The sequence below is a fragment of the Vipera ursinii genome, assembly GCF_947247035.1.
Source record: "Vipera ursinii genome assembly, chromosome: 1".
In the NCBI taxonomy this organism is placed as follows: Eukaryota; Metazoa; Chordata; class Lepidosauria; order Squamata; family Viperidae; genus Vipera; species Vipera ursinii.
The window spans coordinates 291,007,431-291,028,948 of NC_139512.1; the positions used below are offsets into that span (position 1 = coordinate 291,007,431).

Genomic DNA, 21,518 nt, shown 5'->3' on the forward strand with positions numbered 1-21,518 from the left:
AGAGGACAACATCCAAGATAGTCTGTGGAGATTCTCAATCAGCCAGGACATGGTTGTACCAAAGGTGCTTTTTCCAAAAGGCATCTGGACTTTCTTGTTTTTTTGGTTGGAAAAGTTTCACTTCTCATCCAGGAACTGAGAAGCTTCTTGGATGAGAAGTGAACCGTTCTCAAGGGAAAAAAAAACAAGAAAGTCCAATTGCCTTTTGGAAAAAGCACCCTCGGAACATCCAAGATTATTTAGAAAAAAACAACATCTTTCCAGTAGAATAAAATGGAAAAATAGGAAAAGTAGAGATACAAAAGATCAACTTCTGATCAATAAAATGGTTTTGAAAAATTGTAAAAGCCAATAAGTTAATTTACTTTTGGTCTGGATTGATTATAAAAAGGCCATTATCACATAGTTGGATCATCAAATGTTTGGAAACAACTGGTGTCATTAGAAATAGATATTAGAATGTGTATAAATGTTAGAAGGTATATAGAAAAAAATAATGGAGCAGAGGAAGACAGAATTGGTGGCTGAAAATAAAAAATATGGGCTTGTCAACATTAGGAGAAGCATCTTGCAGGGTATGGAAGATCAACCATCCTAGTTGGGAGGAGGTCTCAAGTGGGGAATTATCCTGAACTCATGTAAACATAAGGCAAGGTTTGAACTCTACACATGTGGATCGGTTTCATTGACTTTTTGTCATTGCCATGATCTCATTTTCAGTGATTTTGAAGAAAATAGATTTTGTCTGTCAAACAGCAAAAAATGCTAATAACATTTCACATTTGCTTTATACGGATGATCTGAAGATCAGAAATTGAAATCCAGTCATTGAGAAACAGTAAGAATTTTAAGCACAAATATAGCAATAGAATTTGGGCTAGAGAAATGTGCTGCAGTAGCAATAAAGTGGGGTAAGAATCACAAAACAGTAATGAAATGCTGAATGACTAAATCATTAGGACGAAGCCTACAAGTATCTTGGTCTTTTACATCAAGCATGCACAGGTTAAAAATATGTTTAGTAAAGAATACATCCAAAGAGTGAGACGATTGCTAAAAATAGAATTGAATGGTGGAAACACATCAAAGCTATCAACACCTGGACCATATCTGTGATATGGTACCCTGCTGGAATTATTAACTAGACACAAACTGAACTAGACAGTTTGGACTGAAAAACAAGAAAACTGCATTACATCTCTATAGTGATATTGATAGAGTATACCTGCCCTGCAGAAATCTAGGCCAAAAATGAAAAGCAGTCATTGCCTAATTATGTAAAAGACAGCCAAGAAGAGGCATTAATGCAAGTTAAAAACTAGTACTTACTGAATCTACAGGAAACAAAATATTAACATAGAAATAAGGTAATAAGACACAAAGAAAATTTGACAAAGAAATTGTCAGACATGATGAATTTCTAACAAAAGATTGAGGAGAAAATGGATAAAGATAATCTGGAATTGGCTTACAACTGGAACACTGAAAAAATTGAAGTCTGATTTTAGCTGCACAATAGCATGCTATTTCAAATAATGCAATCAAGGATGGAATTTAAAAGAAACAATAGATGATATATTCAGCTCATGAAAGAAGATTACAAACGATAGAACAGTCACTAAAATGTTTCACTGGAACACCTGTAAAAATTATCATGTGCCAGTAATGAAAAATTGGTAGCAACATATAGTTGAAAAAATACTTGAAAATTAATATTGTCTTGGCACATAACACACCAGATTTAATTATAGTTTTTTAAAAAGAAAGTAAATAATTTATATGACAGTACCAAGGGGATAATAGAGTGTCAAAGAATTGGAGAAGATCACAAAACAATAAGTTCTGAAAATCAAAATTTAAGGATTATGACATAAACCGTTGAAGTGGTCTCAGTGGTTATCAGCACACTGAGTGCCATAGCAAAAATTTTTCCGAAAGCACTTTGAAAATTTGTGCATTGACAAAATTTCCTTCTGTCACTTGCAAAAAGCTACATTACTTGGATCCACATATATCTGCTTCAAATAGGTAGAATTTCATTCATAATCTAGAAAGAAGCAATTTCAGAATTTTTGAAATCCAGTTATAAATATTATATGGTTACCACTTGATAACTGGGATCTGATTAATGTTGATAGAGCTTTCATAATAAACAAGTATTGCAAAAAATGAAGCATTTTAATGGTAAGCCTTAAAGCAAATACCGTATATACTTGAGTATAAGCCGAATTTTTCAGCCCACTTTTTGGGCTGAAAAACTCCACTTCGGCTTATACTCCAGTCAACAACAACAAAAAAAGAACTTCTACCCCCGTTTGGAGAGCTGCTGCTTTCATCAAACATGGACGAAGGCAGCAGCTCTCCAAACGGGCTGCGGCGGTTTGGAGAGCTGCGCGCGCAGCTCCGCCGCCACCTCTGCAAGCCTCCGCTAAGAGAATGGGGCGGTGGAAGCTTGCCACCCATTTTCTCGGCGAAGACTTGTTTCGGGGGATCCAGCCTCTGTCACCCCCTTCTCTCAGCTGGGCAGCTGAGAGAAAGGGGCGGCAGAAGCTGCATCCCCCGAAAGAAGTCTTCATCGCTGAGAGAATGGGCGGCAAGCTTCCCCACCCCACACTTCGCGGAGCGCTCCAACGCCTTGTTCTCTCGTCTCACGGAGACTTGTTTCGGGGGATCCAGCCTCTGTCACCCCTTCTCTTAGCTGGGCAGCTGAGAGAAAGGGGCGGCAGAAGCTGCATCCCCCGAAAGAAGTCTTCGTCGCTGAGAGAATGGGCGGCAAGCTTCCCCACCCCACACTTCGCGGAGCGCTCCAACGCCTTGTTCTCTCGTCTCACGGAGACTTGTTTCGGGGGATCCAGCCTCTGTCACCCCTTCTCTTAGCTGGGCAGCTGAGAGAAAGGGGCGGCAGAAGCTGCATCCCCCGAAAGAAGTCTTCGTCGCTGAGAGAATGGGCGGCAAGCTTCCCCACCCCACACTTCGCGGAGCGCTCCAACGCCTTGTTCTCTCGTCTCACGGAGACTTGTTTCGGGGGATCCAGCCTCTGTCACCCCCTTCTCTCAGCTGGGCAGCTGAGAGAAAGGGGCGGCAGAAGCTGCATCCCCCGAAAGAAGTCTTCGTCGCTGAGAGAATGGGCGGCAAGCTTCCCCACCCCACACTTCGCGGAGCGCTCCAACACCTTGTTCTCTCGTCTCACGGAGACTTGTTTCGGGGGATCCAGCCTCTGTCACCCCTTCTCTTAGCTGGGCAGCTGAGAGAAAGGGGCGGCAGAAGCTGCATCCCCCGAAAGAAGTCTTCGTCGCTGAGAGAATGGGCGGCAAGCTTCCCCACCCCACACTTCACGGAGCGCTCCAACGCCTTGTTCTCTCGTCTCACGGAGACTTGTTTCGGGGGATCCAGCCTCTGTCACCCCTTCTCTTAGCTGGGCAGCTGAGAGAAAGGGGCGGCAGAAGCTGCATCCCCCGAAAGAAGTCTTCGTCGCTGAGAGAATGGGCGGCAAGCTTCCCCACCCCACACTTCGCGGAGCGCTCCAACGCCTTGTTCTCTCGTCTCACGGAGACTTGTTTCGGGGGATCCAGCCTCTGTCACCCCTTCTCTTAGCTGGGCAGCTGAGAGAAAGGGGCGGCAGAAGCTGCATCCCCCGAAAGAAGTCTTCGTCGCTGAGAGAATGGGCGGCAAGCTTCCCCACCCCACACTTTGCGGAGCGCTCCAACGCCTTGTTCTCTCGTCTCACGGAGACTTGTTTCGGGGGATCCAGCCTCTGTCACCCCCTTCTCTCAGCTGGGCAGCTGAGAGAAAGGGGCGGCAGAAGCTGCATCCCCCGAAAGAAGTCTTCGTCGCTGAGAGAATGGGCGGCAAGCTTCCCCACCCCACACTTCGCGGAGCGCTCCAACACCTTGTTCTCTCGTCTCACGGAGACTTGTTTCGGGGGATCCAGCCTCTGTCACCCCTTCTCTTAGCTGGGCAGCTGAGAGAAAGGGGCGGCAGAAGCTGCATCCCCCGAAAGAAGTCTTCGTCGCTGAGAGAATGGGCGGCAAGCTTCCCCACCCCACACTTCGCGGAGCGCTCCAACGCCTTGTTCTCTCGTCTCACGGAGACTTGTTTCGGGGGATCCAGCCTCTGTCACCCCTTCTCTTAGCTGGGCAGCTGAGAGAAAGGGGCGGCAGAAGCTGCATCCCCCGAAAGAAGTCTTCGCCGAGAAAATGGGCGCTGAGATTTTCTCGGCGAAGACTCACCTTCTCCCGTTCACCTTCAGCAGCTCCGCCAGGCCCGTCCAGTGCCCTGCTAGCAGAGCTTGACAAATGCAAAAGCTGCTTTGGTTAAACACTGGAAGGTTTAGTGATTAACCCACCCCACCCCACCCGGTCTTCTTGCTGTTTCTCCCCATCCTCACTCCTACCCACAGGGGCTCTCTGCCTCTTCTACTACTTCTTTTTCTTTCTTTCTTTTTTGCTGAGGTGTGCGTCTCTCTCTCTCTCTCTCTCTCTCTCTCTCTCTCTCTCTCTCTCTCTCTGTGTGTGTGTGTGTGTGTGTGTGTGTGTGTGTGGTGTGTTATCTCGAACCAGATGGGATGGCAAAGTCAAATGCAAATGGGGATCTTGCAGATCTTGCCCTGCCTTTCCCCCCACGGTTACCTTCTGTTCTTGATGAGCTCACGAGTGCTCAAGGACAAAATAGGGCAGGGCAGAGCCGGCAGTTAAAAATAGGATGCAGATAAAAGGAAAGGTAAGGAGGGGTTCAGGTTGAGAGGAGAGCCTTAGTGTAACTCCTGTTTGGGCTGACTGGGTTGCCTCCGATGGGCTCTGACAGTGGAACAGAATGGAATGGAAAATATGGAATGGATTGGAACAGAACGTAGAACAGAACAGAACAGAACAGAATAGAATAGAATAGAATAGAATAGAAATATAGAAAGTGAATAGAATAGAATAGAATAGAATAGAATAGAATAGAATAGAGAATGGTAATAAGAATAGAATAGAATAGAATAGAATAGAATAGAATAGAATAGAATAGAATAGAATAGAATAGTGAATAGAATAGAATAGAAATATAGAAAGTGAATGGAATAGAATAGAAATATAGAAAGTGAATAGAATAGAATAGAATAGAATAGAATAGAACAGAATAGAATAGAGAATGGTAATAAGAATAGAATAGAATAGAATAGAATAGAATAGAATAGAATAGAATAGAAATATAGAAAGTGAATAGAATAGAATAGAATAGAATAGAATAGAATAGAATAGAGAATGGTAATAAGAATAGAATAGAATAGAATAGAAATATAGAAAGTGAATAGAATAGAATAGAATAGAATAGAATAGAGAATGGTAATAAGAATAGAATAGAATAGAAATATAGAAAGTGAATAGAATAGAATAGAATAGAATAGAAATATAGAAAGTGAATGGAATAGAATAGAATAGAATAGAATAGAATAGAATAGAGCTGGAAGGGACCTTGGAGGTCTTCTAGTCCAGCCCCTTGCTCAAGCAGGAGGACCTATACCAGTGGTGGTGAACCTATGGCACGCCTGCCAGAGGTGGCACTCAGAGCCCTCTCTGTTGGCACGTGCGCCACCACCGCTGCCAGCAGCAGGTCCTTGTTGGTTGGTGGACTGGAAGAAAAGGGAGGGGGAAGCATTTTACATGCGTGCATGCGCGCACGGGGCCACGAGCAGGCACATGCTGCAAAGGGGGCGGGGCTAGTGCCTGCGTGATACTCACTAGCCCAGCCCCGTTCTCACGTGATGCGGTGCCTTGTATCTGCACCCTGCGGCACGGCGGTTGGCGTTTTTGTGCCTTGCGGTACGGTGGCCCATTTTTTGCTCCCCCTTTTTTTTCGTGCCAGAGACGGCACTCAGAGGCGCCTCCCTGTCCCCTCCCCCGAGGGCACCAGAATGCCGATGCTGCCTTGGCACTTTGTGATAAACAAGTGGGTTTTGGCTTGCGGTTTGGGCACTCGGTCTCTAAAAGTTTCGCCACCACTGACCGATACCATCTCAGACAGGTGAATGTCCAGTCTCTTCTTAAAAACCTCCAGTGATGGAGCACTCTTGATTTCTGGTGGCAAGCTGTTCCACTGGGCAGCTGAGAGAAAGGGGCAGCAGAAGCTGCATCCCCTGAAAGAAGTCTTCACCGAGAAAATGGGCGCTGAGACGCCTCATTCTCTCGCTCAGCGGAGACTTCTTTCGCGAGATCCAGCCTTTGCCGTGCTGCACCGAGAGAACAGCAAGCCGCCCCATTCTCTTGGCGGAGCACTCCACCGCCTCATTCTCTCGGCGGCTTGCCACCCCGTTCTCTCATCTCAGCAGGGGGATCCAGCCTCCAGCTGCTGCATTTCCCAGCCTCGGCTTATACTCGAGTCAATAACTTTTTCCAGTTTTTGGGGGTAAAATTGGGGGTCTCGGCTTATACTCGAGTCGGCTTATACTCAAGTATATACGGTATATATATTTTAAAACTGGGTGTGATGACCTTCAAGCAGAAAATGGAAGGGTACTATATCTATTTTTAAAAATGTTTGGTAAATGCTTTTTATGGATAGATAGGAATTCAGCTTGTCATAAGATATACTGGAATTTTCATAAATTTAGCAATGTTACACATTGTGATGAGTTGGTGCAGGAAAAAAAGATTTTCAATGCCAAAACATGCATATTTGCTAAGGACAAAGAATGCAGGCAAATACCAAAATATACAGCAATCAAGACATTAAAAACCAAGATCAGAGAAATAATAAAATTTCAGGAATATTTTGCTATGAAGTGTGAACAGAATAGGATCTTTAGTGTGAAGTGTAAGCATACCTAACTGCCTACCTGACCATTTCTTTGAGATGACAACATTGTACAAAGCACAGAAGTGGAGTAACGAATAGCAAGCCAAAGAAACTAAAGACATGAAGTAAGAAAAGAAAGGGAACTCCAAATTATTTTTCTTCTACCACATCCCTTTTTGGATCTTTTGTTCTTTAAACCTCTTACTTCTTTCTTTTTGAGGTTCTCATCATGTCTGTTCAACCATAACTATGTCAATCTTATTCTTCTTAAACTGTTCACTCCTCCATCATATATTTATTTTGTAATTCAGTCTTCATTTTCTCTATATGAATAAATCAGCTCAATGTTCTTATTATGTATGTATGTGTGTATTATTTATTAAATTTATATGCTACCCATCTTGCTGTCAAGCGACTTTGGGTGGCTTACCATTTACTTGATCAGATGCTATTTTATTCTGTATACATTTATCCAGCACTGATTCACTTTTTAACCCTGCTTCTTTTTTTAATCTCACACAATTATTATTCCATTCCTACTGCTTTCAACTTTCCTTTTCAATATCTCTCAATTCTATATAACTAGGCAGAAGCATGCATAACCATTTTCATTTCTCTAAACATTCATTTAGCACAACAGATTGTACACCATCCAGTACCTTTTGTCCAGCATTTGAACATTTATTTTTCCGTTTTTAGTTACTTATGGTAAGGTATAAAACATTCATTATATCCACCTAAAAACTGGAAGAAATGAAGCAAAGATAACCTGTAGTTTAGCAAATCTCATTTACAAGAAAACTCAGACACCTCTCAGGATGTGTTTCTTCTATAATCCAGGAAGGATTAGCCCTTCTTGATTCTCAATATAAATACAGAAATAAAATGTTAGAATGGGCTAGTTCACAAGAGATTAAAATGTATTTCATGTTTGTTTAATTGTGTATGTGTATATTAGATTTAATTGTGATAACATCAATAGAATATTTTTGTTTAGGTCTTTATTTCTTTTGTTTAACAAACTGCATGTGTCAAGATTAATTGGTCTTGTTGAAGTGGAATATGTATATTTTAGTAGTTTTTTAAAATAAATATTTTATTAATTTTCTAATTTTACAGTCATAAGTTCTTAATAAGCAAAGTGTTGTCTGAGTCTATTAGTGATTGAGTGGTACATATTAACTTTCTTAGTCTAGTCTGATACATGTGCTTCCTTGGTCCTCTCTTCTTCCGGTAGTATGCATTTTTCCATACTGGGCAAATAAAATTCTTGTTACTGTTAATACATATACAATTAAATATAGACATCTTCATCACATTTTTCTGGCATTATACATAATATTGATAGTATCAATTTATAATATCTTTTCTAGCCAAAATATATCTCAATTGCATTTGCACTTAAAATCCATTTATTCAATCAAAATCCTGTTTTTGCTGCTTTTTAAAAAATTTAATTTCCCATCAGTGTCAAAAATATATCTATTGCTTATAATTTTCTCATAATAAATTATATTTGGGTAACCAAAAGCTTCTCTTATTCAAGCCCTTTTAGAATTTTCATATTTATTCTAGTTATAAATCCTATCCTTCTAATTATAATAATACTTTTATTTCTAACAGTTATCTATTTTCTTAGCCATATTCAAACATCTGTTTAGTAGTATAATATCCCATCTAATAGGTCAGAACCTCAATTTTCTTCAGTCTTACTGTAGCTTTCTTCCTTTGCCAAATAACTTTCCAAGTCAGTACATTTAAATCATCAAATAGTTCTTCCTCTGTTTCGTATATATTATTTGGAATGAGGAAAAGAAATTGGTTGAATTGTTTTTGGAAGAACGCTCAACCCATTTATATTCATTAAATAGCCTCCATCCTTCTCCTTCAGTTTTTCTTTTCATTTCTTGTTTGTCAATATTCAGCATTTCTCCTAACAGCTTTATCATCCATTCAATCAGCTCTTTTTCCTTATCCTCAAATGTGTTCTGAGATCTTGACAAGCGTGATGTCTTTTCCATTTCCGGTGTTATCACTGCGTCTTCTAATTTTTCATTTGTATCTATTAATTCCTTTCTTTAGGTCCTCCATCTTTGGATCCGCTTCTTCTAATTTTCCTTCTCTTTTCTGGGTTATTAGTTCCTTCTTTGCAGTTATTATCTGGATTTGTAAGTTTAGGTTGAAAAATTGTTCTTTTATCTCATTTGTGTTATTTTTAGTCTCATCCTGAAATAAAACAATTGTCTCTTGGATTGATTTGAACGTGGAAAGAATTTCTTTCTGAGATTCATTAACATTTTTTTGTTGATATATCAAGGTGGGAGTTTTGGAGACAGGTGTTGAAGATGATTTTTTACCATTTAAGGCTGAGAATGGAACACTCATTTTGTTTTTGTATGTAGTCTTTATAGTCCAATAGGGTCCCCAACCCAAATAAGCAGCCCAAGAGTTTTTGTATTTCCCTTTTCCCAGCTGCAGTCTGCAAAAGTGAAAGTGTCCAGGAACAACAAAGAGTCTTATCTGAGTCTGGGCTTCAATCCAAGTTTCCCTTAAGCATAATAAATTGAAGTGCCATAATTTTCCACTAGATGTCATTGACACTGTCTTCCAGCTTTCTAAATCCAAGCTTATTTTGCAAACTTTCAAATATTTTGTTAAAAAGTCTCAAAGGTATTTTTAGTCCCCAAATTTCAAAGCTATAGATCTGTATTAGTTCCAAATTGATCTTGTAGTTTCCTCTGTTTTCCCCCAAAGCAATTAATTCGCCACTTTTCTTTTCCTGAGGGAGCAGGGCAATAACTTCCCTTCCCTCTCTCATCGGGGAGGATTCTTTGCTTTGGGCATTCTTTTTTCCAGGAAAGTAATGTTAGGGCCATAAAAGGAGGATAAAATCTCACCCAGTTCCATCCATGTTGCTCAGAAATTGCTAGTTAGTGTTTGTCTTCGATTGTCAGCAGCTTATGACTGGCCATATGAATGTAGCCAGTCTTTCCCCTGCTGGTTTGGAGGGCTTCCTCAGATCCAGTGGAAGGGCCGCTGCCCTGTCACGATCGATGAGGGTCCCCTCCTTTTTCGTAGCCTCTTCGGGGAGACTTTTAACCCTTTTTAGGGTCCCCAGTGGGGTGAAATCAGGAGCCCCGTCTTCCTGCACCCATTGCATTCTGTTATTTATGTCACTGTTCATCGCCCTGAGTCCTTAGGGAGAAGGGCGGTATACAAATCAAATAAATAAATAAATAAATAATAAATTATACCACAATGTCAAACTGGAAGGTCATATTTTAGTAGTTTTATTGCATACAACATCAACAAAGTTTAGAATTTATTCACTTCAAATCTATCAAGTGGAAAAACCCATTAACTTTAAATTGATTTTTTAATAAACAAATATGCAAATTGAAATTTTTGTAGTGCCACAATGATACAGTTAGAAACTTGTAATGTTAGCAGGCAGTTTTTGGTGAAGCTTATAATATGACTTCAGAATGTATCTGTTTTTTTAACAAATGCTTACAGTCTTGTTTTCTGTCATTATGTTAGATAACACCTTTAACAGTTTTATGTTAAAATAGAAAATTATGGCATAGTAAATTATGGCATATTTCAATATAGATTTTTGCCTTTTTGTTGTTGCAGTTCCCGGAGTGTGGGTTTTTTGGCATGTATGATAAAATTCTCCTATTCCGCCATGATCTGAACTCAGAAAATATTTTACAGCGAATTACGTCAGCAGAAGAGATACGGGAAGGTGATCTTGTTGAGGTTGTTCTGTCTGGTAAGAATATCTGTTTTCAGTGCAATCCTCATAGTGATTATACCACTATGATTATACTACCATTGCTGGGAATAATTGTAATTAATAAACTGTAATATAAATATTTTTAAATGCACACCTACTGCAAAGTTGATGAAATACTTTATAAAATTGGATATTAAATTTGAAAGCATGGAAACTCATTTTTTAATTGGAAATTGATTCATCCTGATTATTTATTGTAGTGGCCTAATCTCATGGAGTCAGTAGGTTTTTATTTTTGAGGTTTGTGGGTGATTATATTTTAAATAGTATAAAACATCATAGTCAAATCTATATTGAAAATGGTATTTTAAAATTTTATGTAAAGATATTTGTTTCATAGTTTTGTAGCATTTAAGGCATTATATTCACTATATTGGAGTCTTGTTAGTACTTTAATATGGAGGAAGGCATTAAAACTTACTCTTTTTTATATATGTATTTTTAAAGCATTAGCTACAGTTGAGGATTTCCAGATTCGACCTCACATGCTTTACGTTCATTCCTACAAGGCCCCTACTTTTTGTGACTATTGTGGAGAGATGCTTTGGGGCTTGGTACGGCAAGGACTGAAATGTGAAGGTAAGCCAATTAATAACAATGAGAGTTACTAACAATGTTTCTGTTATGTACTGATATTAACCATTAATGTGTTTTGGTTTAAATGTGTCTCCAACTGTTTTGGAGGGAAGCTAAAGTTGTATTTCAGCGGGAAAACCAGCTTTAAATCGGATTGGTCACCGCCTAGTAGTGGCATGTATAAATATTTGTCTGTTGAGTTCAGTTTTGTTATTGCAAATAAACATGTTACATTAGATCAGTCTGATCAATGTCTCCAAGAACCCACTACACAATAGTGGCGATGAAGGTGGGTTGCCTTTTAGAGTTGAAGTCACAGGGTGTTAGCCAAGGCACCAGACCCCTGGTGGGACCACGTCTCCACCCTGCCTGCCAGTGAGCCAAACTGGAGGCACATCGTCCTGAGGGATCCGTCCCCAGGATCTAGGCAGTTCATCTCCTTCGTAGCAAGAGAGGCAGCGTCCAAGACCTCACAAAAATTACTACCATGGCCAAGATGGGCAGACTAAATGAGTTTGATGTCTCCCACCCAGAACAGTGGAGCTCCTATGTCTCCAGGGTGGACACCTACTTGCGGGCCAAGCAGGTCGGAGAGGACGGGCTGAAAGCGGCGACCCTGCTCTGCGTGTGTGGGCAGGCCACATACGACATCACTGAGAATTTGGTGGCATCAGCCAGCATCGAGTCAGTAACGTATGCTGAATTAAAAAGAAGATTGAAAGAACACTTTGAACCCAAGCTGTCCATAATCGCTTGGCATCATGCCTTCAAACAGAGAGAGCAAAAGTCAGGGGAGCAAATTTTAAAATAACCAAAGTTTTCTTTATCTCAGTTCATAACAAAATCTAGTGTTCAAAGTACGTTTCTTGTCAAATCGAGTATATGGATGGATTTCTTATCTAGCAAGAAGAATTATGTTTGGTTTATGGAAAGAAATGATGCTGTATAAGCTTTTGAGTTCCTTGCAGAAGGTGTACTCTAGTGTATTCAAATGGCCATGCTGGTGCAATATCAGAAATAATGAGATGATGCAGTGTGGGAGGATATATCAGTGTAAACATTTTCTGTTTTCTTTCTGTACTTCAACATATAACTGTACTTCAACATAAACCCTTTCCACGTGTCTGTTTCCTAATCATTATCAAGTTATTAATAATGAGTGCAGGGTAAATTATTACCAGGCACAGTTGGGAACAGCTTTTGAAGCAGCTGTTGAAGTCTGCAAAAAGTTCAGCTGCTTTAATTATTTGAAAAGAAGTGTTTTATATGCATTCCTTTCACTGTGCATACAGGGTATACCTCCCTTGATTATTCTGAAGCACCTCTTTTGATATATTAGTGCATAGGGGCATTAATAAACCAAGCCCTATTCATTGGCTTGTACCCTAATCTGATGGTTCTAACAGATTCAGGAGTACAGTGTTTAAATAATCTGTTGGGGAATAAGCTGAGGAAAATCAGCAGCAGTGTGAATTGCATAACACAGGCTGTTTTCCAGCTTTAACCAGGGTGAAGTGGGGTCAGAAAAGCAAATATTCAGGCCAAAAACATTCCATGCATTGCAGAGATCTGCTGTTAATTAAATGATCATGGCTATGTTAGAGGTGTTGGTTCAATTTTTAAAAAACGTGTTATCTTTGCCATATATTTTGCTTAATCTGTCTTTCATCAAATAGTATCCTAATATTGTTAAAATGTGTAGCATCATCAGTAAAAGTATGTTTATCTTCTCTTTTTCCCCCCTTCCCTGTATTAATTTCATTAGGGTGTGGATTAAATTATCACAAGCGATGTGCTTTTAAGATTCCAAATAACTGCAGTGGTGTAAGAAAGAGACGGCTATCTAATGTGTCTTTACCGGGAGCTGCACTTTCTGTCCCAAGATCTGTACAAACTGATTCTTCGTCCACAGAAGAGGTATTTATTTATTTTTCTTTTCAAAGAAGAATTAAAGAAGAGTTAAAATCAATTTGGTAAGACATTGTTATTACCCAAAGCACATTATCCCAATTCCTTATTCCTTAATCATATGAAACTTTAAGATGTATTATTCAGACTTAATCTTAGCTGAGAATGGTTACTTCAAATAATCTTCTAACTTTCCTTAAAATCCAGAATTTTGCTTTTAAGTGAATGTATATGTATGTACATCAGCATAGTTTGGTTTATTGGACATTTACTTCACTTTTTAGTGCCTATCAAAACTGACATATAAAACAATAAATGTATGTTCATTATATTTTTGAAATACAGTTGTAAGGAAAAGTATGTGAACCCCTTGGGATTATGTGGAGTTTTGCATGAATTGGCCATAAAATGCGCTCTAAACGTCATGTAAGTCACAATAATAAAAAAACACAGTCTGCTTAAAATAATACTACACAAACATTAGCTGTTGTCATGTTTTAATCGAACATAAGATGGAAACATTCACAGTGCAGGGTGGAAAAAGTACCGTATATACTTGAGTATAAGCCGACTCGAGTATAAGCCGAGACCCCCAATTTCACCCCCAAAAACTGGAAAAAGTTGGTGACTTGAGTATAAGCCGATCCGCCGTTCTGCAAGCCTCCGCCGCCGGCTGCTTCGTTCCGCAGCGGAAAGAAGCAGGCAGGCTGCTTCGTTCCGCAGCGGAAAGAAGCAGCCTGCTTCGTTGAGGCTGCTTCGTTCCGCAGCGGAAAGAAGCAGGCAGGCTGCTTCTTTCCGCTGCGGAAAGAAGGCTGCTTCTTTCCGCAGTGGAAAGAAGCAGCCTGCTTCGTTCAGGCTGCTTCGTTCCGCAGCGGAAAGAAGCAGGCAGGCTGCTTCGTTCCGCAGCGGAAAGAAGCAGGCAGGCTGCTTCTTTCCGCTGCGGAAAGAAGGCTGCTTCTTTCCGCAGCGGAAAGAAGCAGCCTGCTTCGTTCAGGCTGCTTCGTTCCGCAGCGGAAAGAAGCAGGCAGGCTGCTTCTTTCCGCTGCGGAAAGAAGGCTGCTTCTTTCCGCAGTGGAAAGAAGCAGCCTGCTTCGTTCAGGCTGCTTCGTTCCGCAGCGGAAAGAAGCAGGCAGGCTGCTTCGTTCCGCAGCGGAAAGAAGCAGGCAGGCTGCTTCTTTCCGCTGCGGAAAGAAGCAGCCTGCTTCGTTCAGGCTGCTTCGTTCCGCAGCGGAAAGAAGCAGGCAGGCTGCTTCGTTCCGCAGCGGAAAGAAGCAGGCAGGCTGCTTCTTTCCGCTGCGGAAAGAAGGCTGCTTTTTTCCGCAGTGGAAAGAAGCAGCCTGCTTCATTCAGGCTGCTTCGTTCCGCAGCGGAAAGAAGCAGGCAGGCTGCTTCTTTCCGCTGCGGAAAGAAGGCTGCTTCTTTCCGCAGTGGAAAGAAGCAGCCTGCTTCATTCAGGCTGCTTCGTTCCGCAGCGGAAAGAAGCAGGCAGGCTGCTTCTTTCCGCTGCGGAAAGAAGGCTGCTTCTTTCCGCAGTGGAAAGAAGCAGCCTGCTTCGTTCAGGCTGCTTCGTTCCGCAGCGGAAAGAAGCAGGCAGGCTGCTTCTTTCCGCTGCGGAAAGAAGGCTGCTTCTTTCCGCAGTGGAAAGAAGCAGCCTGCTTCGTTCAGGCTGCTTCGTTCCGCAGCGGAAAGAAGCAGGCAGGCTGCTTCGTTCCGCAGCGGAAAGAAGCAGGCAGGCTGCTTCGTTCCGCAGCGGAAAGAAGCAGGCAGGCTGCTTCTTTCCGCTGCGGAAAGAAGGCTGCTTCTTTCCGCAGCGGAAAGAAGCAGCCTGCTTCGTTCAGGCTGCTTCGTTCCGCAGCGGAAAGAAGCAGGCAGGCTGCTTCTTTCCGCTGCGGAAAGAAGGCTGCTTCTTTCCGCAGTGGAAAGAAGCAGCCTGCTTCGTTCAGGCTGCTTCGTTCCGCAGCGGAAAGAAGCAGGCAGGCTGCTTCGTTCCGCAGCGGAAAGAAGCAGGCAGGCTGCTTCTTTCCGCTGCGGAAAGAAGGCTGCTTCTTTCCGCAGTGGAAAGAAGCAGCCTGCTTCGTTCAGGCTGCTTCGTTCCGCAGCGGAAAGAAGCAGGCAGGCTGCTTCTTTCCGCTGCGGAAAGAAGGCTGCTTCTTTCCGCAGTGGAAAGAAGCAGCCTGCTTCGTTCAGGCTGCTTCGTTCCGCAGCGGAAAGAAGCAGGCAGGCTGCTTCGTTCCGCAGCGGAAAGAAGCAGGCAGGCTGCTTCGTTCCGCAGCGGAAAGAAGCAGGCAGGCTGCTTCTTTCCGCTGCGGAAAGAAGGCTGCTTCTTTCCGCAGTGGAAAGAAGCAGCCTGCTTCGTTCAGGCTGCTTCGTTCCGCAGCGGAAAGAAGCAGGCAGGCTGCTTCTTTCCGCTGCGGAAAGAAGGCTGCTTCTTTCCGCAGTGGAAAGAAGCAGCCTGCTTCGTTCAGGCTGCTTCGTTCCGCAGCGGAAAGAAGGCTGCTTCTTTCCGCAGTGGAAAGAAGCAGCCTGCTTCGTTCAGGCTGCTTCGTTCCGCAGCGGAAAGAAGCAGGCAGGCTGCTTCATTCCGCAGCGGAAAGAAGCAGGCAGGCTGCTTCTTTCCGCTGCGGAAAGAAGGCTGCTTCTTTCCGCAGCGGAAAGAAGCAGCCTGCTTCGTTCAGGCTGCTTCGTTCCGCAGCGGAAAGAAGCAGGCAGGCTGCTTCTTTCCGCTGCGGAAAGAAGGCTGCTTCTTTCCGCAGTGGAAAGAAGCAGCCTGCTTCGTTCAGGCTGCTTCGTTCCGCAGCGGAAAGAAGCAGGCAGGCTGCTTCGTTCCGCAGCGGAAAGAAGCAGGCAGGCTGCTTCGTTCCGCAGCGGAAAGAAGCAGGCAGGCAGGTCACGGAGATCCGGAGACCTGCTGACGTTTGGGGAGGTTTGGGCACCTCCCCAAACTTCCCCAAACGTCGGCAGGTCTCCGGATCTCCGTGCCTTGCCTGCCTGCTTCTTTCCGCTGCGGAAAGAAGCAGGCAGGCAAGGCACGGAGATCCGGAGACCTGCCGACGTTTGGGGAGGTTTGGGGAGGTGCCCAAACCTCCCCAAACGTCAGCAGGTCTCCGGATCTCCGTGACCTGCCTGCCTGCTTCTTTCCGCAGCGGAAAGAAGCAGGCAGGCAAGGCACGGAGATCCGGAGACCTGCCGACGTTTGGGGAGGTTTGGGGAGGTGCGCGCGCACCTCCCCAAACCTCCCCAAACTTCGGCAGGTCTCCGGACGGCGGCTGCTTGGGAGAGGTGCGCGCAATCCCGGAAGCACCAAAGCCTCGGCCGCGCACAAGTCCTCGGTAAGTTTTTTTTGTTGACTGGAGTATAAGCCGAAGTGGAATTTTTCAGCCCAAAAAGTGGGCTGAAAAATTCGGCTTATACTCAAGTATATACGGTATGTGAACCTTTGGACTTAATAACTGGTTGACCCTCCTTTAGCAGCAATAACCTCAACCAAATGTTTCCTGTAGTTGCAGATCAGACCTGCACAACGATCTGGAGTAATTTTAGACCACTCCTCTTCACAAAACTGTTTCAGTGTAGCAATATTCTTGGGATGTCTGGTGTGAATCGCTCTCTTAAGGTCATGCCACAGCATTTCAATTGGGTTGAGGTCAGGACTCTGACTGGGCCATTCCAGAAGGCGTGTTCTGTTCTGTTGAAGCCATTGTTTTGTTGAATTACTTGTATGCTTTGGGTCATTGTCCTGTTGCATCACCCATCGTCTGCGGAGCTTCAGTTGGCGGACAGATGGTCGTACGTTTTCCTGCAAAATGTCCTGATAAACTCTGGAATTCATTTTCCCATCAATGACAACAATCCGTCCAGGCCCTGAGGCAGCAAAGCAGCCCCAAACCATGATGCTCCCTCCGCCATGTTTTACAGTGGGGATGAGGTTTTGATGTTGGTGTGCTGTGCCTTTTTTTCTCCACACATAGTGTTGTGTGTTCCAAACAACTCAATTTTGGTTTCATCTGTCCACAGTATATTTTTCCAGTAGTGCTGTGGAACATCCAGGTGCTCTTTTGCAAACTTCAAACGTGCTGCAATATTTTTTTTGGACAGCAATGGCTTCCTCCGTGGTGTCCTCCCATGTACTCCATTCTTGTTTAATGTTTTCCTTATTGTAGATGTGTCAACAAAAATGTTAGCATGTGCCAGAAATTTCTGTAGGTCTTTAGCTGACACTCTAGGATTCTTCTTTACCTCATTAAGCATTATGCACTGTGCTCTTGCAGTCATTTTTACAGGACGACCACGTCTAGGGAGAGTAGCAACAGTGCTAAACTTTCTCCATTTGTAGACAGTCTGTCTTACTGTGGACACATGAACATCAAGACTTTTGGAGATACTTTTGTAACCCTTTCCAGCTTCATGCAAGTTAATAATTCTTGATCGTAGGTCTTCTGAGAGCTCTTTTCTGTGAGGGATGGTTCACATCAGACAGTGCTTCTTGAAACCAGTAAACCCAAAACAGGACAGCTGTCAGCAACACATCCAATATCATCACACTGATTGGAGTCAAGGTTGGCTCACTCCTGGCTCCAATTAGCTCTTGGAGAAGTCATTAGGCTAGGGCAGGGGTCGGCAACCTGAAACAGTGAAAGAGCCACTCGGAACCGGTTCTCTCACAAAAGTAAAAAACTGGGAGCTGCAAAGGATGTCCATGCGCACGCATGCGCAAAACAACAGGCTTGATTGACAGAACAGTGGAGCCTAAGGGGAGACATGCAGCCGCCCTGCCCCCTCTGCTCTCATTCACTTGCCTTTGCTTGGAAAAGCTTCTCTCGCTCTCATTCACTCATGTTTTGTTTGCAAAAGCTTCTCTCTCACTCTCTCATTACCTCACCTTTGCTCTAAAAAGCCTCTTTCACATACTCATTCACTTACACTGCTCAAAAAATGTTTCTCTCTCACTCTCATTCAGTCACCAACTCAAAAGGCCAGCCACGGCACCTCCATTGACTTCCATGGGGACGCTTGGCAATTAAAACCACTCCTGCTACGCCTTCTACTGCTAACGTTTTCACTTGGTGCTTGGTTCCGATTTAACCTGAGAATCCCCGGATCCCCTCCGGCCCCGAGCAGCCCCTCTGCCTCGCACGCACGTTTGTTCAGGCTCCACTTGCCTGGCAAGGGGGAGAAATCTGCCCGGCCTCCCCTCCGGCCCCGAGCAGCCCTTCTGCCTCGCACGTGCATTTGTTCAGGCTCCGCTTGCCTAGCAAGGGGGAGAAATCTGCCCGGCCTCCCCTCCGGCCCCGAGCAGCACCTCTGCCTCACGTGCGCGTTCAGTCAGCCTACGTGTCCCCCCCACACCCCATCTGACCAACATACACACCTTTTTTCCAGCAGTCCTCATCTCTTCTTCTGCTGCCACCACGTGCAGTCTGAAGAAGAGGTTTGTGGACAATCCCACAAACCAAAGAAGTTCAGCCAATCAATTTGCAAGATTTTTTTTTTGTGAGAAATTTGAATTGATTGGTTAAACTTTTTTTTTCAGACTGCACATGGTGGAGGACTGGGAGCCGCAGGACACGGCTGAAAGAGCCGCATGCGGCTCCGGAGCCGCGGGTTGCCGACCCGTGGGCTAGGGGTTCACATACTTTTACCACCCTGCACTGTGAATGTTTTCATCTTATGTTCAATTAAAACATGACAACAGCTAATGTTTGTGTAGTATTATTTTAAGCAGGCTGTGCTTTTCTATTGTTGTGACTTACATGACGTTTAGAGCGCATTTTATGGCCAATTCATGCAAAACTCCACGTAATCCCAAAGGGATTGCAACTGTAGTTTCCTCTTGCCAGAAATGCAGATATTAAAACATTTATATAGGTGTTAAAATTATACTAAAACCACTACAATATTTCCAAAACTGCATTAAGAACTTCTGAATCAGAAGTTTTCAGACTTTTTCCTAGCTGCAGAACTTCTTAGTTAAAGAGTTCTCAGAAAGCTTCATCAAGAAGTAAAGCTTTAATGACAATAAAATTGACAGTAAAACAAAATTTGTGCTTGTTATAATTTCTTTATGCAACTTATGTGTATATTAAATGTATTTGAATTTCACAAAAATGGTATGCTCCAATTACTATCCCAGAAATTTCCTCCATTTACTGTATGTAAAACAACTAGTAGTTATTGTAAATGCAAAAATATCATTTCCAATGTACAGACATTAAAGCTTGAAATTCATAATTATTTGGAAAATTAATGTTGTCTTCAAACAAATCAGTGCTTCAGCAACTGGGATATGATTGTTTTTCCTTAGAAAAATGGTATGGATGCCCATGGCTGTGTTCAAATAAACATTTTTTTGCTCTTAATCTTTCATGAAACTCCATCAAGATTAAATGATGTAACTTCTTTTAAGTTGTAAGGAATTAAGAATTACCTGATAAGCAATGGAATGGACATTAGCTAATGCCTGTTGGTACTGCTTAAATATGGGCATAAGTTCAATTAAAGTAATTATGGAAGCATTTAACAGAGGCAGAAATGGCTGTCTGACAAGTGCTGACAAATAATGAAAGTTCCTTTTGTCAGTTCATACTAAGATTTTCAATGTTTCCAGCCATAAGTAGAAACAGTGTTGTAGTAGACACACTGTTCTACAGTTAGTTTTCAACTTATAACCAATCGTTTAACAACCGTTTAACAAAAGTTATGATGAAATTGAAAAAAAATGAATTTTGATTGGCAGTTGCTCTTAAAATTGTCACAACATCCTTGTGGTTAGTGATCAAAATTTGGGTGCTTGGCAATTGGCATGTATTTGACGGATAAAACAGCTTCCCTGATTCACCTGAGTGCCATTTGCAACCTTCCGAGCCATGTTCTGACAAGCAAAGTGAATAGGAGACACTGAATTTGACTGCAGCAAAATGGTTATAAAATTGGGCATGGATCATTTAATCATCACATTACTTAGAGTTCTTGTGCCAATTGTGGTTGTAAGCTGAAGACTACCTGTATTAGATTAGATTTTGCTCTAATTTATTTTATTTATTTTTTTATTTTAATTCCATTTATATCCCGCCCTTCTCCGAAGACTCAGGGCGGCTTACAAGCTTAGCAGTAGCCTTCATTCTATGTATATGCCTGCTTATTAGGGCTTTCACCCCCCCAGCGGCATTATTACAAAGTCAGCTTATTGCCCCCAACAATCTGGGTCCTCATTTTACCTACCTCGGAAGGATGGAAGGCTGAGTCAACCTTGAGCCTGGTGGGATGCGAACCTGCACTAATTGCAGGCAGCTGGTGTTACTTAAGGAGGCGTTAGCCCACTGCTCCACCAAGGCTCTTTCTTGGTCTGTTGCTGTGGAAGGACATTTGGAAAATATGCTGGAGTTAGGAATGGTTGGAATCTAGAGCGAAAAGTATGATATTACTGAATTACTTCTCTTTATTCATGAGTTTGTTTTTATTTTATTTTGACTTTATGCAAATAACTCAAGGTGGTTAAACTTATTCAACACACCTTCCTGCTCCTGTTTTCCTCACAACAACCCTGTGAGATGGGTTGGGCTGAGAGAGGGTTATTCATGCTCAAGGCGCCTTGAAGTTGTTGTTGTTGTTTTTGCAGCGTTGCCATCCAGAACCTAGTAAAAGGATTCCTTCATGGAGTGGGCGTCCAATATGGATGGAAAAAATGGTTCTTTGTCGTGTGAAAGTCCCACATACCTTTGCTGTTCATTCTTACACTCGACCCACCATATGTCAGTACTGCAAGCGATTGCTTAAAGGTCTTTTTCGACAAGGAATGCAATGTAAAGGCAAGTGTTTTTGTAGCTGCAAGTTAATGTCAACTATCAAGGCTTTAAAGTCTTTTTAACTATAAAATGAAAGTTAAATAAGCAGGTTACAATGGCATGTGATCAATAAGCTATATAAATAAGATAACAGAAATTTTATGGAAGACTCTGTTCCTATTAACAATTAGTTGTTTGAATATGCTGGATACAGTTAATGAATAGAATACCTCTATTTTTGTCTTCTGAATTGAATCATTTGCCTGCAAGAAATTTCTTATTAGTTAGTATTACCTGGTGACGTTTTAGGCTGTGCAAAGTTACATTTTAAACTTACTGGATTCAAGATTAAACTAGTATAGGTAATGTTATTTATCATCTATCTTTTTCTTTCTGCCCTGTTTGCCTAAAGTCATAATGATCATAAAAGAATATTAGTGGACTAAAAAAGTTTATGATTTCAAATCCTAGTTAAAATCTAAATATGCCTAATGCCATTGTAAAATATACTGCTCAAAAAAATAAAGGGAACACAAGATGAGACATCCTATTATTAAATAGAGTACATTGTGTTGTTTAAGTGTATTTTTTGAGCAGTATATATTTAGCACCATATCTGATGCTGACAATGAAACAGGTAGACTGAGAATTCACAACTCACTTTCTTAATTGCCGTT

The 21,518-nt window shown here is 42.4% G+C and overlaps 1 protein-coding gene across 1 annotated transcript in view; it reads left to right on the plus strand.

The window, feature by feature from the left end:
• Positions 1–21,518, plus strand: part of PRKD3 (protein kinase D3) — a 67,833-nt gene that overhangs the window by 17,951 nt on the left and 28,364 nt on the right. The window contains exons 3-6 of the mRNA XM_083352481.1: positions 10,414–10,552; positions 11,024–11,155; positions 12,918–13,069; positions 20,676–20,865. Of these exons, the coding sequence (XP_083208607.1) occupies positions 10,414–10,552; positions 11,024–11,155; positions 12,918–13,069; positions 20,676–20,865 (613 nt within the window). The remainder of the gene's footprint in view (positions 1–10,413; positions 10,553–11,023; positions 11,156–12,917; positions 13,070–20,675; positions 20,866–21,518) is intronic.